This window comes from Berkeleyomyces rouxiae, assembly GCF_048999995.1.
Source record: "Berkeleyomyces rouxiae strain 22BRR77 chromosome Unknown BrBRR77_ptg000003l, whole genome shotgun sequence".
Classification (NCBI taxonomy): Eukaryota; Fungi; Ascomycota; class Sordariomycetes; order Microascales; family Ceratocystidaceae; genus Berkeleyomyces; species Berkeleyomyces rouxiae.
The window spans coordinates 3,155,964-3,180,230 of record NW_027396493.1 but is presented as its reverse complement, the minus strand read 5'-3'; the positions used below and the strand labels follow the sequence as shown (position 1 = coordinate 3,180,230).

The window sequence follows — 24,267 nt, the reverse complement described above, 5'->3', positions numbered from 1 at the left end:
CAGAGGAAGGCAATGCAATGGCAATACTGGGGATGGTCCACGGCAGGGATGGATGGTCAAAGCAAAGGTGCAAGCTAGGAGAGACCCGTGGGCGAGCGAGGAATGGGCAAAGCAGGAATGCCCGAGAGTTGCTGTTACTGGCAAAGCGCCCAACGACAATATTATCGCAGCGACGATGCACCAGCCAATCAGTCTAGGGCTGTGGGAGTAGGAGCTAGGAGCTGGGAACAGGCGTGGAAATCAATCGTTCAATCGAGGGCCAAACACACAGAGACACCGCCCAGAGTCAAATGCATGTCTCCGAGGCAGTTGGAGCGGGTTGGGGTCTGTGGCACCGGCGCTGGACAGAGAGGCCGCGGCGAGAGTCTTTTGGGTAGACGAGACGAGACGTCTTTGTGGTCCTTTTGTGTGTGCCTCTATGCGACTACGATGGCGATGACGATGACGATGTAGCGAGATCAAGACTGGGCAGCGCCTATAACAAAAAAGGGTGAAATAATCGGGCTTGTGCGAGGAGCCAAAACCAAGGCTACGGGAAAAATCAGGGCGTCGCGAGCATGAGCATCCAGCCAGGAGAATTAAAAGTAGGACGGAATGAATGAAAAATCGTCAAGGCAAAAAATTAAAGTTGGTGACAATAGCTTCAAGCTTGGTTTGCTATTTTCTGCGTACAGCTAGCTTCCTGGATTTTCTGCGATCATGCAGGCCTACAAGCTGGGCAGCTTAGAAGCCTGTGAGCCTGTAAGCTCAGAAGCCTGGAGCCCTACAAGTCTGCGAGCTTAGAGGCGTATAGCCTACAGCCAGCCTACAAGCCTACAAGCCTCTACCCTAGCAGCACAGCACTCCAAAACTGGCCCCCAAAAAAACACACAGTTCAGGCCTGTGCAAGCACTGTCCTCAGTTGGTCAGCTTGTCAAAACAAATGAAGCCATCACCAAGCTCAAGCCCAACGCTGCCAGCCTATTTCTGCTGACTCACCCAAACCCCTCGAAAATTAATTCCGGCACCAATGGTCGAGATCTCGTGAATTGTGTATTTAGCAACACGTTGTTTGTGCTTTTCTTTTTAGTCTTGTGGCTTTGTCACACCCAGCCCTAACCCTATAGATAGCTATGGTTTCGATCTCGTTGTATCGCAGTAGTCTCATCAACGGTCTCAAAGACAACTTTTTCAATTTTCACTCTGCATTTCATCACTGCTATGCATCACAACTAAGATCTGATCTCACCACCACAACCGCCACATTTTCCTTGGCTTTGACTCGAGCTGCCACTCTCACCACCACCAGACGACTCGGAATGGCTGTACATCCCAGCGAATTCCCATCAAGGCCCAGCCCCACAGAGAGTCCAAGTCTTCGGCTGTAGACTATCTCGGTGATCCAGCTTTTTCTGTATCCTGCAAGGAATTCATGTCATTTTCTTTTCTTCCCGCCACCCCATCACGACACCAACTGTCAAGAGCTTTTGCTCTTTTTTTTTTGCTCTCACCAAATCCCTACATCAGAGACAAAAGCCGTGCATGTAGTTAGTACATCGAAACTTTTTGTGTTTTGTTTGAATCAAAAAGGTATCCAAAATCCGACTTTCAACAGGAAAAAACAAAACCGAGACGTCGTCTAAGAGTGAACCGAACGGAAAGAAAAGAAAAGAAAGAAAAAAGATAGATCCAACCAGTAATGCAAAAAACGTGATGCACACAACCGAGGAAGAAACAAAATCAAGAACCCAAAGATACGAACAACCCTGTGCAAGTAAATGAAAAAAAACGAAGAGAATCCCTTGGCTTTTTTTTTTCCTTACACAGCACCCTTGTCGATCATGCGCTTGCGCAGGTAGTTCTTGTACTCGGAGATGGTACCCTCCCAGGGCTTGATGGTTCTGTTGTCGCACACCAGAATCTGGTTGGCAATCTTGTCAAGCAGACTATAAAAAAGAAAAAAAGAAACGTTAGCATCAAATCTACAGCAAATAGTGTGGAACTTAGTTTGTTAACATACCGGAAGTCGTGGGACACCACAACAACACCTCCGCTAAAGGCATTGATGGCATCGGCAAGAGAGTCAATGGTGGGGATATCGAGACCGTTGGTAGGCTCGTCCAGCAGCAGCATGTTGGGTCCGTCAATGGCGAGCAGAGCGAAAACAATACGAGACTTCTGACCCTCGGACAGAGTGCCCATCAGAGCAGTCTGGGACTCACCAGTCAGACCGTAGCGGCCCAGTTGCTGGCGCCAGTACTGGTAGTCCTGAGAGACATCCTTGTACTTGTCACGGACAAAGTCCAGAGCAGACTTGGTCAGATCCAGCTGCTCGGCACTGTGCTGTGAGTAGATACCGAGCTTCAGGTGCGTGTGGCGAGTGACACGGCCCTCGCGAGGGCTCAGCTTGCCAGTCATCAGACGCAGCAAAGTGGACTTGCCCACACCGTTGGGACCGACAAGGGCGGCACGGGAGTCCATGTCGAAACCAAGATCAATGTACTTGTACAGGTCATCTTCGGCCTTGCCAGAGTACGCGAAGCTGACATCGTCAAAAGACAGCACGGGCGGGGGCAGTTTCTCAACATCGGCGAAGCGGAAGGTAAAGACCTTATCGGGAACAACAGGCTCAATGAAGCCGTCAGCCTCCATCTTGTCCAGAATCTTCTGGCGAGACTTGGCTTGACGCACCAGGTTGGCGTAGGTACCAGCGCTAGCAATGAACTTTTTGATGTGGGTAATCTCGTCCTGCTGCTTGGTGTACGCCTTCATCTGGTTGGTCTCCTGCTCAGTGCGGGTCTTGATGTAAGAGTCGTAGTTACCACCGTAGTACAAGAGCGTGCGCATGCGCATGTCAATCATGTTGTTGCAGACACCATTGAGGAAATCCATGGAGTGGGAAACAAGAATCAGCGTACGCTCCCACTTCTTCAGGTACTCTTCCAGCCACACACAGGCCTCGAGATCCAGATGGGCAGTGGGGTCGTCGAGAAGCAGAAGAGTGGGCTTGACGAACAGAGCCTTGGCAAGAGCAACACGCATTCTCCAACCACCAGACATGTCCTTGGTCTTCTTTTGGATAGTTTGCTTGTTGAAGCCCAGACCAGTCAGGATGAGCGAAGCACGGGTGGAGAAGGTCGTGGGGTCCATCTTGTCAATGTGCTGTAGGAAAAGAGATAAGGTTAGTTAATTGGTTTTGAATCGCACTAAGAAATGCAAAAGGTGAATGCTTACATCGTACAGCTCCAGCAGGACAGGGCTCTCAGGGCCCTCGTCCTCCAGCAGTTTCTCGGCAAGGGACTCGAGACGAGCCAGTTCGTTCTGGGCTTCAGTGACAACCCAGTCAAGGGCACCCAATTCAGACGGAGGAGCACCCTCATTCAACAGGTAAATGTCGACATGCTCGGGAATGGGGTACTCGCGGGCAGCAATGGCCTTGAGAAGGGTCGACTTTCCGCAACCGTTTTCACCCAGGAGACCATAACGGCGGCCGTAGGTCAGCTCCATGGTGGCGTCGTTGATGAGGACACGGCCGTGGAAGACGAGCGAGGTGGAGGTGATCTTGACGTCACGGCTCAGCTTGCTCGAGGACAGGACACCAGTGGTGACACGGTCAGACAGACCATGCTTGTCCATCTGGGCAGCGAGACGCTGGACCTCGTCCATGCTCTCAGCAGAGGTGGCGGGGGCATCTTCGCCGTTAGCAGCAGCCTTGGCCGCCTTCTTAGCAGCGAGCTTGGAGGTCTTGCCCTCCTTCTCGGCCTTCTTGGCGAGTCTCTTTTCCTTGGAAGCGGAGGGAGCCATCTTGATCGTATGTCAATCGAGGTGGTCGACGGAAAAAAAAGAAAAAACGTGGGTTGAAGGAGGAGAAAAGAGGGTTGTCGTCGAGCCGGCGTGGAAGGATTTATCAGAGGGGTCGAATCGATTAGATGAATTTGAGCCCTGCAACTGAAGTGGGACGCAAAAGCAAGTTTCGTTCGGAGCCGAGATTGATTCGAGGCTCTTGGATGTGTGTGAATATCTGGAATCGAATTGCAGACAAAGATACACCAAAAATGAAAGACGAGAAGAGCTGCGATCTAATTCACGAAAAAAAGATGAAGAGGAAAAAGACAAGATCTCACTCCCAACTTTTTTTTTTTCGCCGTTTGCCTATAACTCTCACTTAGTGTACGGCAAAGTTTTGAGAGTGGGGTGGCGTTGGTGGGGAATGAGTGAAAACTTGAAAGTGATAGGCCAATCAAGCTCAGCAAATTGTGCATAATCGGTCCTTGGTAGATCTCAGGCGCCACATTTTCTGTGTGGCAAAAACCAGGTTACGTTAGCACAGAGTGGGAGGGAAAAGAGGTTGAGCTAGGGTTTGAGTCGATGCGCATATCACAACCCTAAGTAGCAGCAAGTCAGGTCGCACGTGACCAGCCACGTGCTGGATTTTTGCAGCAACCCTGGCACCATGCTAAGGTGGACAGGGAGCTCACGGAAGCCTGGCGACAGGCGACTTCACAGCTAGCTGAGCGAATCTTGCCAGCTAACTCGATCGCGGCTTTTTAGAGTGAACAACAGCAAGTCAAGAATAAGCAGAACCTGATCTAATGCGCCCGAATTTGCGCACACTCTCCCCATAGAAACCGAACCCAGCAGCTCTTCGCATCGTCGCCTGGCATCCCGAGCGCCCCTAAATTCGATATTGTGGTGGGCATTACCAATCCGAAGCTCCTATTCCAACGCCAAAGCCCCCTTCTTCCCAGCGACGCCCTGAACCAGCCCGCCCGTCCGCCATGCTGTCCGGAATCCTGATATTCAACCAAAAGGGCGAGAACCTCATCTTCCGCGCCTTTCGCAACGACTGCCGCCCGCGCCTTGCCGACGTCTTCCGTATCCAGGTCATTTCCAACCCGCAGGTCCGGTCGCCCATCCTGACGCTTGGCAGCACGACATTCAGCCATGTCAAGTGGGAGAACATTTACCTTGTTGCAATCACCAAGAGCAATGCCAATGCTGCGCTTATATTCGAGTTCCTATACCGCCTCATTGGCCTGGGCAAGGGTTACTTTGGCAAGTTTGACGAAGAGGCCGTCAAGAACAACTTTGTCCTGATTTACGAGCTCTTGGATGGTATGTTGCTGCTCTTCTTGTGCTGGTTGCTGCGTAGGCGTATGTATTACTGACACTGCCCAGAGATCATCGACTTCGGATACCCGCAAAACACCGAGACTGATACCCTCAAGATGTACATCACAACCGAAGGCTTAAAGTCCGAGCGAGCCGTTGAGGACTCAGCCAAGATCACGATGCACGCCACGGGCGCGCTTTCATGGCGCAAAGCAGACGTCAAGTACCGGAAAAACGAGGCCTTTGTTGATGTTATTGAGGATGTCAACCTGCTAATGTCAGCGCAAGGCTCTGTCCTGCGAGCTGACGTTACGGGCCAAATCGTTATGCGTGCCTATCTTTCCGGAACGCCAGAGTGCAAGTTTGGCCTCAACGATCGCCTGCTTCTGGACAACGACGCGCTTGGCCAGCCGAGTGGAAACAGAATGGGCTCCAAGGCGACCAAAGCCGCTGCCGGCAGTGTGTCGCTTGAGGATTGCCAGTTCCACCAGTGCGTCAAGCTCGGGAAATTTGACGCTGACCGCATCATTAGCTTTGTCCCGCCGGACGGAGAGTTTGAGCTGATGCGCTATCGCGCCACTGAGAACGTGAACCTGCCCTTCAAGGTGCACGCAATAGTCAATGAAATCGGCAAAATGAAGGTCGAGTACAGCATTGGTATTCGTGCCAACTTTGGTCCAAAGCTGTTTGCGACCAATGTTGTGGTCAAGATTCCCACGCCTCTCAACACAGCCAAGATTATTGAGCGAGCCACACAGGGCAAAGCCAAGTACGAACCGTCAGAGAACGTCATTGTATGGAAGATTGGCAGATTTGCCGGCCAGAGCGAGTTTGTGCTGAGCGCCGAGGCACAGCTCTCGGCTATGACTACGCAAAAGGTGTGGTCGCGGCCGCCTCTGAGCATGAACTTTAGCCTACTCATGTTTACCAGCTCAGGTCTTCTTGTGCGCTACCTCAAAGTATTTGAAAAGAACAACTACAGCAGTGTTAAGTGGGTGCGATACATGACGCGCGCAGGCTCGTACGAAATCAGGTATGTCTACGACCACATGTTTGCACATGCTTCGTGCCTTAGATGCTAACCATGTGTATAGATTTTAATGGTATCTGTCAGATGAGTTGACAGGACCCCTCCTCCTTGATACCCTCCTCCTCTTACTTTGACATGGCACCCGCCCGTTCACCCAACGTCTTTCTTTGTCTCCCAAACCGTGTACCAATCTCGCCCCTAGACTTTACGGCTTTACGTGCTTTACTTGTTTTGTAGTACCTTTTTTTGTTAGCATTGTGGCATATCTTTTCTTTTCTTCTCCTTCTACCGGGCGGCGTTCAACCAATCAATCTATAAACACCATGTCTTTGTACCTCTGTCTCCGCGGCACACTTGGGCGTTATTTTAGGCATTGTATTAATGCCGGCTCTCGGCCATCATAGCACCAGCATGGCCATAGCACTGGTGCTCGTGGACCACTTTTCATGCTTGGCGACTTGAGCACTTGGCCTGTGCAATGGCTTTGTGGGATATATGTAGAGGGGAATATATCATCGGACGATGGTATCCACAGTCGTCCATCCTTTGGGGGGCGTCGTCTGATGTTATTGCCGATCTCTGCCGAGGAGATAGGTGGTGGTCGGAATTCTCTTCTTTCTGCGTGATAATGATGCTGTGTTTTTCAAGTCTTGCCCCTCTGCTACACGGATGTCACATGTGTATTCAGAGTGACACTTTACTTGGGCTCTCACTGGACGGCTCCATCTCAAAATATCGCCACCCACTGAAACGCATGCGATGGTGCTGAAGAGCGATAGGCTCATTGGCTTAGGACTTTTTGGAGGCTTAGTTGTTTGTTATCTCGCATATTTCATATGATTGGAATAGAGTGAATGCAAGTACAACTGATGAGTGCTTTGGCATATAAGTAGTTTGTCCACGGCTTACAAAGTCCTTGTTTCCAAAAGCCCAACCACTGAGGTTGTTTTTGAATATAACGACCATAATTCGCCTGAAATTCCAAGCTCAATAGGCTTTCAACACGACAAGAAAGCCTCATCCACTGGGCAAATAAGCACATACGCAGAGACTGAGATGGTTGAAACGTTCCCAGCTTCGCCCTCATCTCAAGCGTATGAAAGGCGAGTACAAATCATGGCCGTCCTTTAGGCCCTTGTGTAACTCTGACGTTACCGCCCCTGTCAGGTGCCAATACCAAGTTTTCCCGCGTACAAGAGATTTAGGACGATGCCAATGACGACGAGACCATCCAAGAGTCGAACGCACAAGCATGTAGTTATGGGAAAAGGGCAACACGAAAATCATGGAGAAAGAGACCGGCGGCCCAGACCTCCTGGGTTCACCTGTCCGACTACTTTTGTACTCAGACGGTGCCAGCCCCGCCCACACCAGCACAGATGTACGCCGTCATGGGCGTGGAAGCTTGGCTTGTTGGTCTTATGACGGAAAGCAGAGAGCAGAAAAACGCTCTCAAGACCGTGGTCAAAGTTTGCCAGACAAAGGCTGCCGTACGAGTACCAACGGCTACAAAGTCCGCACTGCGTCTCTGGAAGGTCGAGCAGCCATGGAGACACTGTCGTACGCGGAGCTTTCTGCTGTCTTCTTTGTTGCTGCTACAGGCACCTGAATACAGGGAACATGGGCGTGTTCTCTTCACACTTGTGTGCTTTGACATGGATTGTTTCTCTCCCTCTCGGGATTTCTCTCGTGAGATATGCAGGCACATTAGCGAACTGCATCTTGCAAATGACGACAACCAGCTTCGTTCGGGGAGAAACAAGAAGCCCAGGCAGAAAGGAGCCCCCGTTATCGACTAAGCGCTCTCCGTAGCACACATTACGGTCTCGAACACTCGGGAAATGCAGCCTCTCCTTTTTTCAGCCGAGCTGAAAACCCCCCGGTCTGGCATACTTGTACCATACCAAACCCTCGGTCCTTGGTCTATCCTGGCGTGTCGACCGTCATCGTGGACAGGACGCATGGAACAGTGGCCATAACCCAGGTAACAAGATGAAACAAAGCACCCGTCCGCCTCCATGCAGTCCCTCCACCATCCCGACTTCCCCGGCTCTGGCTACGCGCACATGGTCAAGGCCCCGAAGTCGTCATTGAATATCTAACATACAGAATCTGCTCGATATTGTGACTGCCAAGGTCTCTCTGGTCGCGTTGCACGTCCCAGCTGTACATGCATCATCCGACTTTCCGTCTGAGATAAGCCGCTCTTTTTTTTTCTTTCCTGCATCTGTAGTTGCATATGGCCCTCCTCTTCCTGCTGCTTGTTTGCTTGCTGCTCCTGATTAGTGTACACCCGTTCTCCATCGTACACGCCTTTCATGTTTGGCAGCAGAAGACAGGGGAGAAGGGTCTCTGAGGATATGTTTATAACTGCTTTGCTGCAGGCCATCTCAGTACAAGCGCACAGCATTAAATTGATATCTCTCGCTTTGGGTTTGTGCGTCCTATTCTTTTTTCTTCATTCCTGGTCTTGGGAGCTCTTTTTCCAATATTTAATACAAACGCCATCTGTGAGCCCAGCATATAGGGAAAGTAACGTAATTGGAGTGTGGAGAGCAGACGCTTTTTAAACACATATAAGTATATGAGCGAGCTGGTGAAAGGCGAGACTATGCCCTTTCCTTCGCTCTTTCTTGAACGGCCGACTTTTCTTTGCTGCTCACACGAAAATTCACCAACAGCATTCCAGGAGAGCGCCAAGCTATCCAGTATCCTCCCCCCTACCATCCGTCTACTCTAGAGCTTGATTCAGCCAGAGTCTGAGCCGAATCTTTTATCCTGCCAAGTTTGCCATGCCCACACACAGTTGTAGAGACAGAACCTAACTTAAGACACCAACACACGCACTTTCTCTCTTCCTACTTGCGTGCTGTGATCTTTGTGCTAGCTGGTTGTTGTCATCTCGGTCTCTAGCTGCCTTGAGTCTGCGGTCTGCCTGCGGGCGCTTTTTGGCTTGGTGCTGATTGGCTTTTTCGGGGTCTATTTCTTTGTGCTGTCTCTGTCTTTCTTCTCCTCTTGCTTCCCCACCTCCCCTCTTCCCATTACACCTTCTCTTCTTGTTCAGCCTCGAAATCCATTTCTTCTCGCTTAACTCGCCTCTTTGACTTCATTTGTCTTCGCCCGATTACCTGAATCTTTGCTCCTTCTCCCCCTCCTCCCACAGCGCCATCTTTGCACATTGATTCCCAGTTTTCAAGTAACCTTTGTTACAGGCAACAAAGCGTCCCGGAGCATCAGTTTGAGCTTGTTCTGGGCATTCCGCATCGCTTCGCTGCCTCTAATTACCGATTGTGGTGTATCTCGCCGACAACAAAAAGAAGCAACATACACCCATAAATAGGTTCAGCTCAGTGCGTTCATCAACACAGCATGTGCATGTACTACCACGTTCATCACCACCACCTCCCACCATGTACTCGGCCCATAGACTTCGACATACACTACCAGTACTGCAATATGGCATCGTACTCGCCGGCCACGCCGACAGTCTTGATTCCATGCTCTCAACTTTTTCTCGACCCCCGCGTACCAATTATCAATCCTGCCAACCCTTGTGAGACCAGCCCGTGCACCGTTTCCATAGCATGTTTGTCCAAGCTCTGTCGCTTGGAAGACCTTCGTGGCCGGTGGATCTGCTGTCAGTGCGGCTTGGGCAACAACACTTGTCGTTGGTGCCGCCATCGCATGAAAAGATGCCCCGATACCTTTTGCTACCATTCGGTATGCTCTGATTGCCGCCACGATTCAACCGAAATGAACCCTTCACCAGCAGCTGTATGAGAAAGTGTTACGAAAGAGGTCAGGAGGGCAGTGGACATTGGCCGGAAGAATTTAGAGGTCTAGGAGACAAGCCGCATAGGTCATTATGGAGAGAGTTGACGTTTACCTGATTGTTGTCGTACATGAATCTCATCAGTAGTACTTTCATGTTTGATTTTTTTTTCTTCTTTGCCGACAACAGCATAATATGTTTATATCTCAGTATTGAGGCTGGAAAGGAAAACCGCGTGCGTTCAGTAGGGAAAGCCTGTTGTCATCTTTTTTGGCAAGTGCACTTGGCTTGTGTAACCACACTTGCTCAACCCTGGCCAATCATGATGTACAGAAAGTGGATCTGGTGTAAGTCATAACCCTTATAGCCCTATAGAATCAAAAGGGGCTCTTGTTGCCGCCAATACGAGCTTAATTCAACGGACAACCATGTTGGCTACCCGAAACAAGGCAATATCAATTGGAGATCCCCGCTCGAGGTAAATAAAAAAGCAGAAACAAAAACGAATTGGCGCTACTGCAGATACCAGAATATCCAAGACAAATGCAAGCGGGGCATAGAAAAAACGAAAAGGAATGAGGCAATGGGCTGGGTACCTACTGACGATTGTGTGAGTGGACTGGGGAGACGACGATTGATTTGCAATAGTCTCGCATGGTTCTTGGTCAAATTCAGTCTCATGTGCAGCATATGAAAGGAATGGATAGCGACAGAGAGCATAGGATGAAAATCAGGTGAAGGCTTTGATGGGAATAGAACATGGCTCGCTAGGAAGCTTCCAAGTTCCAGACTACGAAGTAGACGTTTAAGACATGTTGTGGTAGGAAACGATCTCGAGAGAGCCGCGGGCGGCGCTGCTGAGAGGGGGAGATATCATAGGGGAAAGACATGCAGTATCATTGACAAAGGCATTGGGAATGAGAACAAGCACCCGGGCACTCGGGGGGTTGCACTGGATTCATGGGAAACAAGCAGGGAAACATTGACCCCTGATTGACTTGGGTCAATGAAACATCCGTCAAAATGCTGCTTACAATGACTCCTTGTCTTTATTTTGACATTGCCATTCTTTGACACTAGACTAATGGGTTTGTGCTAAGGTACAAAGTGTAACTGAGCCGGCTCAGATTGCCCGATTGTTTTTTCGGGCTCGCCTGTTTACTCTCCCACACAGGGGATCATTACGCTACTCCGTCAATCAGTTGCCGTGCTCGCGCGTGCATAAGGTGTGAACGGAACTCATGGCTGGCTGCATTGCGGGAAGGGAAGCTGATCGGACTAGGTGCTTGCCGTGCCGGAAGACTCAGATAGAGGCAACACGTTCATGCATACTGTAGCTAGGACTTTGCACCACCCGTCTTAGATGTACTTCGCCTTTTATAGCAGGGCAGCCACATTGGGTTTCTGATCAACGACAAAAGAAAGTGCATCTAGGTGTGGCGTAGTATACAACTATGCCTAGATGCACATGTATCTGCTCAAAATTAGGGGTCCACGGGGGTGGCCGCAGACGCACAACGCCTAATCCCAAGACCTCTATCGTAGGTGCCAAGGTCGATATTTCTGTTTACGCTTAACAGACATGGAGAAACGCAGTCGATGGGGTCTCTAATTAGGCTTCGCTCGGGAGATCTTAGATCTGGGCACTGGGCTGCGTGGTGTAACTTGAAGCTCGGCGTATAACAGGCCTCGGCACCGAAAATGCACTCTAAGCAAGAGTGATCCATACCCGATATTAAAGAGCTTTTGCATTTTGAGTGAGATAGACAAGCAACGGGCACTAAAAACCCTCCAAATACGAAATGGGGGTGGGGAGAAAGAGGCGGAAAAAAATAAAAATAGAAAAGGTGTTTCCTATCGACATTGTATATGTCCTACAGATGCTCTCGCCAATCTGATGGTGGACCCGCTGGTTTCCGTTTCTCAGATCTCGACAATCATTTTTTTTTGGAGGGCGAGGAGAGCCCGGGCGGCGTGTCTTTCGCCTAACCAGCCCGACCATAGGGAATTTTTACCTCCCCAAAACGTGGTCTGTGTAGCTCAATCGAGGAGGCGCAATCGATGTTTTTTTCTTCTCCTTCTTCCTTGTTTTTTCTCTGGAGCTTTCTGGGAGTCAAGATAGCACGCCTTGTCTGGTACGTATCAATGGGACCGAGCACCTACACACGGACACGACAAACTCGAGCAACCTGTCTCTAGGTCTCATAGATAGTAGAAATCTAAGAGACACGGCCAAGACATTTGGAAATACTGCTGAGCAAAGGAGGAGAAAAAAGACAAATCTAGTACAAACCATTAGTCGAGGAACATGAGCAGTCCTGATGGTGGTTGTGTTGAAAGGGTCTCGCTCCGACCCACGCTTTTTTTTGACACGGCATTTGCCCCGGCTGGCAGGCCAGGATAAGGGAAACAGAAGGGGTTCTGACAGAATAAAACAAGGGTCCAGGCAGGCTAACCGGATCTCAGGCGAGACAGCACTTCAGAAAACTCGCCTGGATCTTGTCCATGGTGCGCCGTCAAGGAAAGGGAGAAGCGGACAGACAGGTGAATGGAATAAAAAAAAAAGAAATAGATTACAGAAGATGTGGTACTGTGTAACGCTTTCATCACTACTGTCAGTTGCATGTTTATTTTTATTTCCTTTTCTTGTATAGCTGAGTCTTGTTGGCTGTAGCCGGCAAAAGGCTCTTGGCCTACTAACAAGCCTCGACCTTGACTTTTCTGCGCTTTGTAAGCTAAGCAACAGAAGCAAACATATACAGCTTATACTGACTAGGCCGACCTCCAGCGGGCAACGTCATGTTAGCGAGCGCGAGAATTTGTGTCGAGAAGGTTATGCAATCTAGAATCGAGATGCACACAGCACCCACACAGCAGCTACTGGCGTAATATGATATCTCTCCCTAAGCCAAGATAGACAGTTCACGGGAGCCAAGAGCAATTAAGTCTGAAATCATGGACGCAAATAGGTCGCCGAGAAGCGAGAATGTGTCTCTTGCGGGATCCTGTTTTCCCGTCGGCCGAACCCAGATGATGTGATGTGCCTCTGGCACAGTGAACGGCCGCGAGGAGAATCCATCGGTTCTAATGCCAAGAGTGAACGGTACCAAGGCGAGAGTGATCGGGTGGAGAAAAAAAAAGGCAGGAAAAAAAGAAAAGAGTACAGCCGTTAACGAAAGCGTACCGTGCTTCCCGTTCGGTTGGGCTTCCGCAATGCCCCCTCCCTCTATTGGCTTTATCGTCTTAGTTTTTCTTCCGTGCAAAGGCCCAGAACAGGACACCCAGCTTGACAACCAAGACTTGGACTAACATGCAGAAAACCGCTCCCGCCGTACCTCGGGCAGGCCAGTCCTTGGGGGATACATATAAGAAGAGAAGTAGTCTTCCTTGATTTTATACCCTCCATCTCTCTCTTCTGTCTCCCAGATTCGTAGTCTTCAGCTCAAGAACAACAACAACAACGCCCAGCAAGCTCTTTTGTCTCCTTCTCGCTTGAATTACTCTCCATCCATCGTCCGCATTGTAAGTCACTCTCATGCAACCAGCTTGAAGTCCGCCGCTCAAAAAAGACTAACAGCTTGGTGTAATTCAAGTGCCTACATATCTCACGCCCCTCCTCCTTCACCTTCCCCCCCCCCCCCCCCCCCCCCCCCCGCCGCTATTTGTCACCGGCGCCCTAAAAAAGATCTCAAAAGACGCACAGACGAAACAGCTAAAATACAGGCTTGGAATTGAAGCTTCGCGTTCGGCACTCGCTGTTGGAGCAACTGACGCAGCATCCACTCTCCAATATCCCAAGCCCAAGCCCAAGCCAGATCGTCTGTCGGCCAGGCCAAAGCCCGCTATCTCTCAATACCAGTCCTTGCACCTTTTCTTGTGCTTTTTTTGCTCTTTAAAAAAAGAGGGAAAAAAAAAAGGCCTTGCCGTGGCCCCATCGAGACAGTCCTTCCTGTTGTCTTCTCCTCGGTGGCCTATCTGATATAGCATCCAAGTACAAGTCTTGGCGCTCCTCTCGCCTACCATCCGCATCGTTGTTAGTATCGACACAATCTCCAACGCCATCTCTTTCCTCGCCTTTCACCAAGCCGGTCCGGTTCCAGGTTTTTGCTCTGCCAAGACCTGTCTTGCCCTCCACTTTTATTTTCTTTCTCGACCTCACCACTTCGCGCTCCTCTGCTCCTTTTATACTGCCTGTGCTTCTGTGCCTGTGTTCTTTTTTTTTTTTACTCATCGCTTCTTGGCTATTCTTGTTAGGCCGCTGCTATCATCTCTCTCGGCTCTTCTTTTTTTTTCTTCGTTTTTTCCTCTTTACTCTCGAGTTCCTGGTCCTTGCTCGTCTGCTCTCTCACATCTGTTCTCGGCCAAGAGAACGCCCAGACACCTAAAGTCCACCTCAGCTGAAGGGCGTATTGCTTCCATAGAAGCCAGTTCCAAGTAGTAAGCGACGGCAGATCATACAATATCAAAAGCCAAGCCACAGCCAGCAATCTTGATATCAAGATTCGATTGACCTTTTCCTTTTTTTTTCTGGCCATTTTCTCATCAACCAAAGGAGTCTCCTTCTTCGCCCTAGCATCCTTCGGGAACATTCTCATCTGGTAAATATATTCCTAATGGGGTAAGACCAAGACTCGATCCTACAGCTACTACAAGTAGTAGTTGCTCCCACTTCCACGTTTTTCTCCTGCCGCATGTCTTTGTGCTCCTTCCTTGTGTTGACGACATCGAGTCTTGTGTTCTTTCCCGATTTTTGTTGCGTGCTTTCCTTTTGCCTTTTCCCTTAAATCTGTTAAGCTTCCTGTCTTTATCGCTTGTTTTCTATTCTAACTTCAAACTTGCATCTAAATCTAGCCTTTGTTTTTGTACTTGCTGGCCACGTCCTCCCTGCAAGTTCTCTCCATTCCCATTCGAATTATTATCTTTTTGACATATCACCTACGACTGCCGGCACCAACCCACAACCACAACAACAACAATAAACCTCTGGCCGCTACTTTGCTCTTGGCTCTCGGGGACCGCTTCTGCTATACCCCACCCTCCCACCTATCATCCTCTTGTTTTGAACTCACATCGCTCGTGTTGCATCTTGGTTCTGCATTCGATCCTCCAACCCTGCGCTGCTCTAGCCCTGCAGCCCTTGCCCTGCAGCCCAACCAACCCCTGCCACGCCAGGTGCGACCTCAACCACCACCCACGCCCAGGACGACCACCAGGCACGGCACCATGTGCATCCAAATTTCCTACGAGCTGCCGTGCGAGCACATCCGCACCATGATTAGCTATTGCGGCAACGGTGGCCCCCACAAGTCGTGCAAAAGCGTTCGTCTGGACCGCATGCCGTATCCACCGCCGCCCGGCGTCGACATCCGCGACATCCCGGCCTGCCCGTTGCCCAACTGCCCGTATGAGGTGCGCAACCGCTGCTGGAACTGCTGCTGGTGCGGCAAGAGTCGCAATATGGGCGGTCGCTGTGACTGTATCATGATCAGCGATGGCAATGAGTACCGCTGTGACCACATTTGCTGTCACAATTGCGAGGCCGGCTATCGCTAGCTGGCAGAACCTGTTTAAAAAAGCCCGAGGGAAGAGGAGTGTTGGAAGATCTGGCCAAGCTTTGGTTTTGCGTTTCTTGCATTTCCTGGCTGCCCCTCCCCCTCCTCGTCCAGCCCAGGCCTTTTGCTTCTTCTTTTTCTTCGCTGGCCTTGGCCAGCCTTTTTTTTTTTTTTTGCTTTTTTGACATGTGGACTTGCTGCTTCTGGTGCCCCTCCAATCATGTCTACTTGTACACACTATGTTTGGTGTCTTTCTCCGTCAGCGTTTTGGTGTTCCAGGTCCGCGATATTTTTTATGCTCTTTGTTTCGTGTTTGATACATGCTATGCTTTTTCGTGCTTGTTGTTCTGCTGGTCTAGCTTTCCTCCAACCCCCGTCTTCATTTCCCTGCTCCCGACGTGTCTCCCCTTTCCACTCCCCTGATGAATTCACTTGATAACCCTTTTAGAATATGGCTACCTTTTTTTGTTTTTGTTTTCATTTGATAGCTCTTTTTTAGCCAGACTTGTACATGGTACTAGACCCTTCCTTTTTTCATCTTCAGCTTCACTCTCGGATGTCGTCTCTGCCATTTCTATTTGTAGATGCATGTTATGGGTCGACTTGTACAAATATAGCCGTGCTTATCGGCACACTTGTTCCCGCCGATTCTCTTGTCTCTATAACCGCGTGGTGGTGAGAACGGACCTAAACAGTCGGCATGGCGGGAAACAAGAAGACGAGACCTGGGACTTGTCCCTCGCACATAATCGACTCCGTAGACCCGGATAAGTAGTGCAGTGTCTTTTTCATCCCAACCCAGCCCATCACACACATCCACAGCCATTCTGTTGTTTTTTACTCTTTTAGGCAGTGTTTCAGTGTGCAACCGGATGATCGGCGGGTGGAGACCCGGGGACTACGATTCAGCAGGCCCAGCAAGGATTTCTCGGCTTGTCCATGCTGCAGTTCACTTTACCTTTTTCCCTATTGAGTCGGGCCCTTTGTCTGTCTTTTCTTGGCCCAGTTCCTAACCTGTCCAACATTCGCCACATCTTTCCGTATCGGTGGAGCTGGCCGCCGACGCTCGTGGCTGCATGTGTCTTGTGCATGTGAAAAAAAAAAAATACATGTCCTCGCAAACCTAAACCCAGCTTGGGGATCCCTGCGTCCCACCACCCAGCGCCCAGAACAAAGAGCCAGCCCGCCCAGCTTGGGTGCTCCATAGCGCAAGGGTGTGGGGCGGCGGCATCTTGCTTCTTTATCTCGGTTAGTCTTGGCCGGCGCTTGGCTTTTCCTTGTGTCGGACGCGCTGCTAAAGCCCATCTCATGCCTTGCCATGCCTGCTCGGAGATATGTACAACTACTTTAAGTCTGCATATCCCCAGACAGCCTGCTGCCAGCTCCATCGACATCACTGTAGATCGGCCGTGTTTCAGCCCGCCGCTCCTCGCCCGGCCAAGACTCGCGACGATAGGATAGTAGCACAAAGGGGAATGCCTCCAAGCTATCCAAGCTGTCGTCTGGTCTCTCCCATCCATGATCTACAACTTCCGCTCATGGCCAACCAAAATCTCAAAAAAAAAAAAAAGATTCGCAAAACTTCTTGCCTCCCCCATCTTGCAGCCCAAGCCCAAGCTCAAGAGCTGTTGAGCAAGGGGAGACCAGCTTATGCTGTGTTACACTCCAAATTAAGCCTCCAAGTAGCCCCTTTCGTTCTAGTGCAGTAACACCTTAGCCCCTCCTCCCTACCGCACCTCCGTCATGCCGCCCCACTACAACCAGGCCTGTCTGGTTCCAGACACATCCGCTCAGCCGGTCCAGAATTATTTTCCACAGCTCACGTCTGAATATAGCACTGCTGCTCGTACAAATATATCCGTACAACTCTGCATGTACATATACATATAGCCAGCTAAAACCATGCCTTGCGGTTTTTTGCGCGCGCCTGAGCCACATGTGTTTGGCATTCAGCTAACCAGCATATGCCACTTGAATGGACGGGCGGCTACGGACATGGTGATAACGAAAGTGGTATGGGCAAGGTTCCTGACAGTCCGGCTAGAGTTTCTCATCTCCACCCACCACACACAGTCATTGAGACAAATGCGTGCAGTACTTTGCCGTTTGTAAGCATAAAGATGGTCGGCATGAAATATGAATGACCAACTGTCTGATGCTGAGTTCGCATCTTGATCACAATGAATATGGCAGCCTATGATCCCAGCATCCCCGCTGTGTGTTTTAGACAGGGGCCAGGAGATTCTCGGGTTCCAGATGCCCCCCTGGGTGCCGGTCAGCATCACAAGCCAGATTGGCAGCTACATGAATTCATAACCCGGCACTCCAGGCATTCCAATATGATACACCTTTTATATAGTTTGCAGCCGTGTGCAAAGTCTCGACAGATGTCAAATATTAGCACTTGTTCTCGATATTTCTGCATGTAACTATGTACAACTCGGCAATAAGAATCCTGCGATGACTAAGGCGCCACCAAATGTGGGTCCGGCCGAGAAACGTTGTTCGGCTAGTATCACGGTGACACAAGACTCGACGGATATGCAACTACCATGTTTGGCCCACAGCCTGGCCTGAATGAAATAAAACAAGAAAAAGACGCCCATATCTTCAGGTTATTCACCGTGGCTCTAACGACTATCTGCTGAGGTAGAAGCAATGTCGAGGCACATAAAACAACCACACAAATGCTTCAACTTCTGCCTTGAGGCGCGGCATAATCACATCTCCTCACAAGGAAACCAACTCCACTTCTCAACCTACCTTGCTTTTTAGCCCCAATACTGGCTGACTCCCGGTTTCACGCTCTCGCTACTGTTCTGCTATAGACTGATGCTAAGTGAGTACGAAGCATATGCTGCCAGCCGCCTCGGTGTGATCAGTCTCGCCTCCCGACATGAACAGTCCGGCAGGTGTAGCGCTATCAAAAAAAAGAGAAAAAGAAAAAGGTAAGCCACTCTCTTAGACACTTCCCCTTGTTGAGTTTGCATCAGGATTAGGATTCAGACGGCCAATTCTGCCTCTTTTCAAAACGACAAAACTGGCTGTTTTGGGTAAGTCCGATTCTGCACGTATCCTGTTGTACTATGGTCGCTCGAACTCGACAACCTTATATGATATCTGGGTGTATACAAAGTGGCGGGGAATTTTTTTAGAAAAGGTACGGGGTCAGGTATGGTTGTTCTACAGATTCACCAGAAAAGTTAATGGACAGAATAAGAAGAAGGGAGGAAAAGGAGGTGGTGATACTCCCACCGAGACCTTGGTGGCCGGTCTTGCTTGCCTGACACATCGACAAGATACCAGGGCTATCGAGCATATTGCTTAGTCTCTTTTAACTGGAGCTCGCCCTATGGTCAGACATGACCACCAATAAATGCACCCACCTGTGTCCCACTAGTGCATCTTCTCCTTTGTCTTTTTGGGACATCTCAGAGCTCTCGGTAAGGAAGTACAGGAGAGATACACATCAACCTTCTAGTACTCCGGCCACATTCTCATAGCTCCAAAAGCAGAAAAGCAAAAGAATTTATACTGATTGGGACATACATCTCTCTACGCCGGGCCCATCCCCGGGCCTATGCCTTGTATAGTTCCAAGAAATAGGGTTTCATGGCTGAAGCAAAATACGCCAATGGCAGCTGCAAAGATCAAAAGAGCGAGATGGGGATTCACAGTCGGAAGGAGACGCCAGCATGCAATGATGACTCTGGCGACTCTGTTCCCTCATGGTTTGACGATTCACCAAAGACTATTGAGGGCTTGATCTCACCGCGTGGCAGGCCTTCATATGTTTGTGTGGTCATATGCTAGTTGTACAATTTGTAGGGCTCTGTTCAGACCAACTATACAACCAATTTTTTCTTGTTCGGCACGACACCTTAACGTACCCCAAGACTCAAGAGCAGGTCTCTCAAGACGCATGTTATAAAGCTCCACGAAACTAGCCAATATTATCGGAGTCGTTAGTTACGAGACACTGCTGGGGAGGGACAGCCAAACAACCCAGTAGCTAGCCAGAAGCTGAAAACAAATAGCCTATACAACTCTTGTGGCAGTGGCAGTGTCTGAGGACAAGAACTAGCATTTGGTAACTAAGAGGTTTAAGATTCGCCTTTTATTCTCGCTATTTTATCTTTTTCTTTTCAGCTGCCGCGTCGTTCATGCTGTCGGCTGATTGGCTGGCTAATAGGTTGGCTGACATTTGACGAGGTATAGAGCAATAGCGAGGGCGTAGCCCATGGCGTCAGCTGGATGACAGCTGTTGGATATTCTCCCCTGTCTGTCCAACTTGCTATTGGCCGTCTCTTTGTCCCCCCCTCTCTTTCTCTCTCTCGACTGCCTTCTCTTATCAAAAGGAAAAGATGGAGGGTGGGGGGGGGAGGGGAAACGAAATGAAATGAAAAACCAGAACGCCGTGTCTACAAAGGGGATTCATAGGATAGGCTTTACAAGAGACAAGTGGTCGAGAAAAGAGATCCTAGAAGATGGCTTGCTGCCTGCAAGTGCGACCGAGACAGGGTCCGGAAGACAAGAGCGTTGGAAGTTATAAGAAGAAGGCAATGGTCAAGTCCATTCCAGATTAAACTACTCGCCAAGCTGTCTCCCTCTCCTACACACTTGCGCCTTGATTCCTACCCACCGCCCTCTCTGTCCACTACCACGATCGGCTCGTGTTGGCACTTCTCCTCCACTTCTACTTCTCTACCTCTCTCTGTCGACTTTTTCTCCCCTCGGCCGCCATGTGCCACGGACTGCCTCACCTGCACCAGTGCAGCCACACCTCGCTCAAGTGGAACTACTGCCTTGGCGCCCGACTTGACCTCCAGACGGGCTACGCCACGCCGTGCTCCAAGAGAAGCATTGCCTGCATCCAGCCCACCATGAGCAAATGCCAACTAAAGAGCTGCTTTTTCACAGACCTGGGAAGTCGCTGGACCTGTTGCATGTGCAACAGCGGGCCAAATGGGAAAGGATGGTGCGAGGCTATCCTTGTCAAGTACGTCAAGGATCCGCAGACTCATGGCACAAAAGCAGTCGAGACTTTTTGTAGCCATGGATGCTGTGAGAATTGCATGCAAGGCAGTAAGTTGTTGTGATGGCTATACCGGCTCACCGTTAGGGTTAGGAACTTACTAACACGACCTTTTCTCGCGGTGGCCAGGCCCAGATGATGACGATGATGGCGGGACTACAAGCAAGGACATTTTTTCATTTGATGGACGCAAAGGCAAAGGCCCGTATCAATACGGCAGCCAACTATACAACCACAACCATGGCTCAGCCATGGACTCATCGGTGGCTTCGACGCGATGGGCCAGTCACCCAAGTTCTGCGGAGTCTTCCTATGAGCCCGTCGATGGAGTTGCAGAGTACCAGTGGAGCCTACAACAACAACAACAGCAGCAGCAACAGCACCACAGGGCCTATGATAGCCAGGCGTATTCTACGGGGGAAGGATACGGGCACTACGGAAATGGCGAGTATGGCACAGAGGAAAATGTCTGGATCAATGTCTCGCCATGCTCGTCACGGACTTCGAGCAGCGGCTCGTTTCCAAGTTCAGGCAGGTCTGTAGTACTGGACTACTCATCGACGTCATGCAAGACCTCCAAGGGCAAAAGAAAGGCATGATGGCGGCAGATGCTTGCCATGCGCGGGCTGCCGCAAAAAGGAAAGAGATGGCGAAGCTATTGGCCGAAGACCATCATGTGCGTCATGCATGAAATAATATGGATGGGATGGGATGGGTGGTTCGCGTGCGCGTGAGCATGTCTGCCTCACGTGGTTGATCGGGGAATTACGTGGGTTATGACCTCTTTTTTTTTTTGGACTGGGGGAGCCGAAGCAGCCGAAGACGTTGGGGAGCTGCTTTTGTTTCGTGGTATAAAAAAAGATGAGTTGGATGGTGGCCAGGTGTATACTGGGTGTTTGTTGGATCGGCATGCTGGGGGGGAGCGGGAGCACAAGTTTGCAGGCAGAAGAGCACTGGGTAGCGTTAATCAGATGCTGATTTCAGTCGGCAAGATGAATGTATAAGCCCTGAGCCAAGCTTACTATAGAGTTCCCAAGCCAAGCCCGTAGTTGGCTAGGCGAAAACACCAAGATGTCACAGAAGCGTGGGAACTTGGTGGTGAGACGTCTGGAAGGCCCAGGGCCACGTGCAAACCATGTGAGTGTATCGACCGGGTGCTCTTGGATCGCGGCTTTAGTCCGTGCTGCGGCGGCTGCGTGTTTTACCGGCTGCGGGGAGGGAAGGGTTGTGAATCGGGGAGGAGAGATAGCGAGTGCCTCTGCCTCTCGGCTGATGTTGTGGTGTTTTGTGGATTTGAGAAGGCCTGGTGGCAGCTGGTTCTGGCACAGCACGACAAGCGAGTTGGGCAGCCGGCAGTGGGCATGCAGGGATACTTGGACTTGGATGAGAGCCGCAGATGGCAGCATCCATGCTGAAACGACGAATGCCTTGATTCGGTGGCTCTAGCCAACTCGCTTAGGGCGAGTGAATGATGAACGAGGTGGAGTGGTGTGATGCGTGGTCTTGGGCGAGAATTGGCCAAGCCAGAGTGGGCGCCGCTAGTATGTACTTGGCTTGATCTTGAGAAGCTGGCATCATGAGGGCAGACAGACAGCCTGGTCTCGGGTGTCAGGCTTTCTTGGTGGTGTCTCTCATTCTTCCTTCCAGTCTCCCTTGGACATAGGCTTTGTTTGAAACGTGGGAGACACAATGGAGAGGGTCCCTGACAGAAGCAAGCGCGCACATGGTATGCAGATAGTTCAGTGGAGTGTATCCCTTTGGTGCAGATCGCATCTTGCTTTGAGGAAGCGCCTCGGGCGAGAAGACGTGCCTGGAGGATGACAGCATTCCTGTTGTTTTGCTTGTCAGCATGAGCCAGCAGGAGGACGGCGTGGCTCTGACAGGGGGCCATACGGCATGCTGGATCTAGTGAGGAGGGCCCTGCTTTATCTGGGCGGCTTTAGCATGATGCCTTGCGGAATAGGGTTAGACAGGACGAGAGCAAGCCGGGATGGCCCTGGCTGGCGGAGGAGCCTGCGCGGGACGAGGAAAGATACATGGCCAAAGTGGCTTGCCCTCGTGAGACTCCAGCGACCAGAGACTCAGGGACCGCGGGACACGGCGTGCTGCCGGACGTCTCCCGGAGCGGACTGCAGAGCAGACGGCCGGGCAGACACGAGATCTCGGATGCTTGGACAGATAGCGCCTGCATGAATGAACGCCAGTCCCCTGAACTCCAGGCATTGTATATCGTTTAACGTCGTAGTGGCCTGAACTCCAGGCATGAACCTGAGCCTGCGGCTTGCGAGCGAGTGAGCACAGACCCGGTCACCTGTTGAGTGCGCGCAGGTGGCTGGAAACTTGTGGCCTGGGGATTCTGGGATTCTGGCCTGGACTGTGGCCTCGATTTCGTGGTGTCTATGCTCCGTCGAGCAATCAAGGCAGCTGCGCCGTGGCCGCCCTCTTTCCACAGGCGGCGGCTAACCCTGGGATCCCTGGACCCTTGGATCCTCAGATCCCCGAACCCTCGCTTGGAACCCTCGAACCCCGTGGCCGCCACTGCCAGTCGCGTGTTTTATCCGCCCTTCTTTTCTTCCTCAATTTCACAAACACCCCTGCGCCTCCTCTCTTCTCTTTTCCTCTCCCCCGTCCATCCATCCTCCATCGACCGAACCGCCCATCCTTGCTGCGCCAGTAGTCGAAGTCGCTCTGCTCTTTATTTTAGCGACCCGCCGCCGCTTCTCTGACGCTGACTGTTTTTGTGTCTTTTTGTTCATCCTTTTTGTTGTTTTTTTTTTTTTTTTCTCTTTCGTCCACCACTGATTATCGCCTCATCGCTATCTCCCCCCTTCCAACCCTCTCAAATCTCACTCAATATGCCTGTTTCCCTGGACTCTGAGCGGCCCATCATGGCGCCTTCGGTATGTTTTGCCCACTGATAACCGCCGCTGCTGCTGCTGCTCTGCTCGCCCGCCGCTCTTCTAACGCCTCCGCTCCTCTCTCCACAGGCCCGCAACTCCATCCGCTACAGCACCTTTAGCATGGCCCCCTCGATCGCCATTTCCGTCGACTCGACCACGGTGCCCACCGAAATCACCACCATTGCCTCGGGCCTCGCCCGCATGGAGAACAAGGCCCTCTCGTCGCAGCGCGTCGCTCTCACCGAGGAGCGCACCTCGTACATGGCCAAACTTGCTCTGGGCGCGAAGCTCGATCGCGCCCTGGACCGCCGCATGTCGGGCCAGGACGCCGTCATGCGCCCTCGCTCCAGCACGCTGCCCGGAAATAACAAGCTGTCCGAGAAGACGGCCGCTTGAACTGGGCGCCCCATCCCCTTCTTCCAACGCTGTTGATCTTCAATGGGGCCTTCGCCAGCGAGAGTCTTTGTCTCTCTGACTGCAACAGACCCAAACTTTCTGCACCCTTCCGCCATTGTTTTTTTGCTTTTTTTCTTATCTCATCATGATATGACTCTGAGACAGGCCTCCTTGGGGTACATGTTTCTTCACACTTCTTTATTCCCCTTTTTTTGTCCCTCGTCTGGCTAGTCCACGCTAGTCTATCTATGCCTGTATTGCGATCGACACTTGGACCCTTTGCCCAATTTCTTCGTTTTACACATGGCAGAATGGATATCGCCCTTCCATTTGGTCTGGTTCTCTGGGGGAAAAAGAACAGAAAAAGAAAATGCGCTTGGCTCCGTTAACCGAAATGTGGCTGCTGCATATCTGACCTCGGGGGGCTCCTCCTCATCTGGCAGACGCCTCTCAACGTGGCCGTCATCGTGGTGTCGGGTTGGAGGGAGCCA

General features: G+C 50.9%; 5 protein-coding genes across 5 annotated transcripts; 4 read left to right on the top strand and 1 right to left on the bottom strand.

The window, feature by feature from the left end:
* Window positions 1-1,798: 1,798 nt before the first annotated feature.
* BROUX77_004058 (uncharacterized protein) lies at window positions 1,799-3,783 on the bottom strand (the record flags this gene model as incomplete). Its single annotated transcript, XM_073748779.1, has 3 exons — window positions 1,799-1,925; window positions 2,000-3,141; window positions 3,214-3,783. 3 exons carry the CDS (start codon window positions 3,781-3,783, stop codon window positions 1,799-1,801), a joined length of 1,839 nt encoding a protein of 612 aa, XP_073606483.1.
* Window positions 3,784-4,757: 974 nt separating this feature from the next.
* BROUX77_004057 (uncharacterized protein) lies at window positions 4,758-6,192 on the top strand (the record flags this gene model as incomplete). Its single annotated transcript, XM_073748777.1, has 3 exons — window positions 4,758-5,094; window positions 5,158-6,124; window positions 6,186-6,192. The coding sequence occupies 3 exons, from the start codon at window positions 4,758-4,760 to the stop codon at window positions 6,190-6,192; spliced, it is 1,311 nt and encodes a 436-aa protein (XP_073606482.1).
* An 8,924-nt stretch (window positions 6,193-15,116) lies between these two features.
* BROUX77_004056 (uncharacterized protein) lies at window positions 15,117-15,446 on the top strand (the record flags this gene model as incomplete). Its single annotated transcript, XM_073748776.1, has 1 exon — window positions 15,117-15,446. One exon carries the CDS (start codon window positions 15,117-15,119, stop codon window positions 15,444-15,446), a length of 330 nt encoding a protein of 109 aa, XP_073606481.1.
* A 4,741-nt stretch (window positions 15,447-20,187) lies between these two features.
* On the top strand, window positions 20,188-21,079 carry BROUX77_004055 (uncharacterized protein; the record flags this gene model as incomplete). Its single annotated transcript, XM_073748775.1, has 2 exons — window positions 20,188-20,530; window positions 20,610-21,079. The coding sequence occupies 2 exons, from the start codon at window positions 20,188-20,190 to the stop codon at window positions 21,077-21,079; spliced, it is 813 nt and encodes a 270-aa protein (XP_073606480.1).
* A 2,256-nt stretch (window positions 21,080-23,335) lies between these two features.
* On the top strand, window positions 23,336-23,776 carry BROUX77_004054 (uncharacterized protein; the record flags this gene model as incomplete). The annotated part of the gene is made up of 2 exons (XM_073748774.1): window positions 23,336-23,380; window positions 23,468-23,776. 2 exons carry the CDS (start codon window positions 23,336-23,338, stop codon window positions 23,774-23,776), a joined length of 354 nt encoding a protein of 117 aa, XP_073606479.1.
* Window positions 23,777-24,267: the final 491 nt, after the last annotated feature.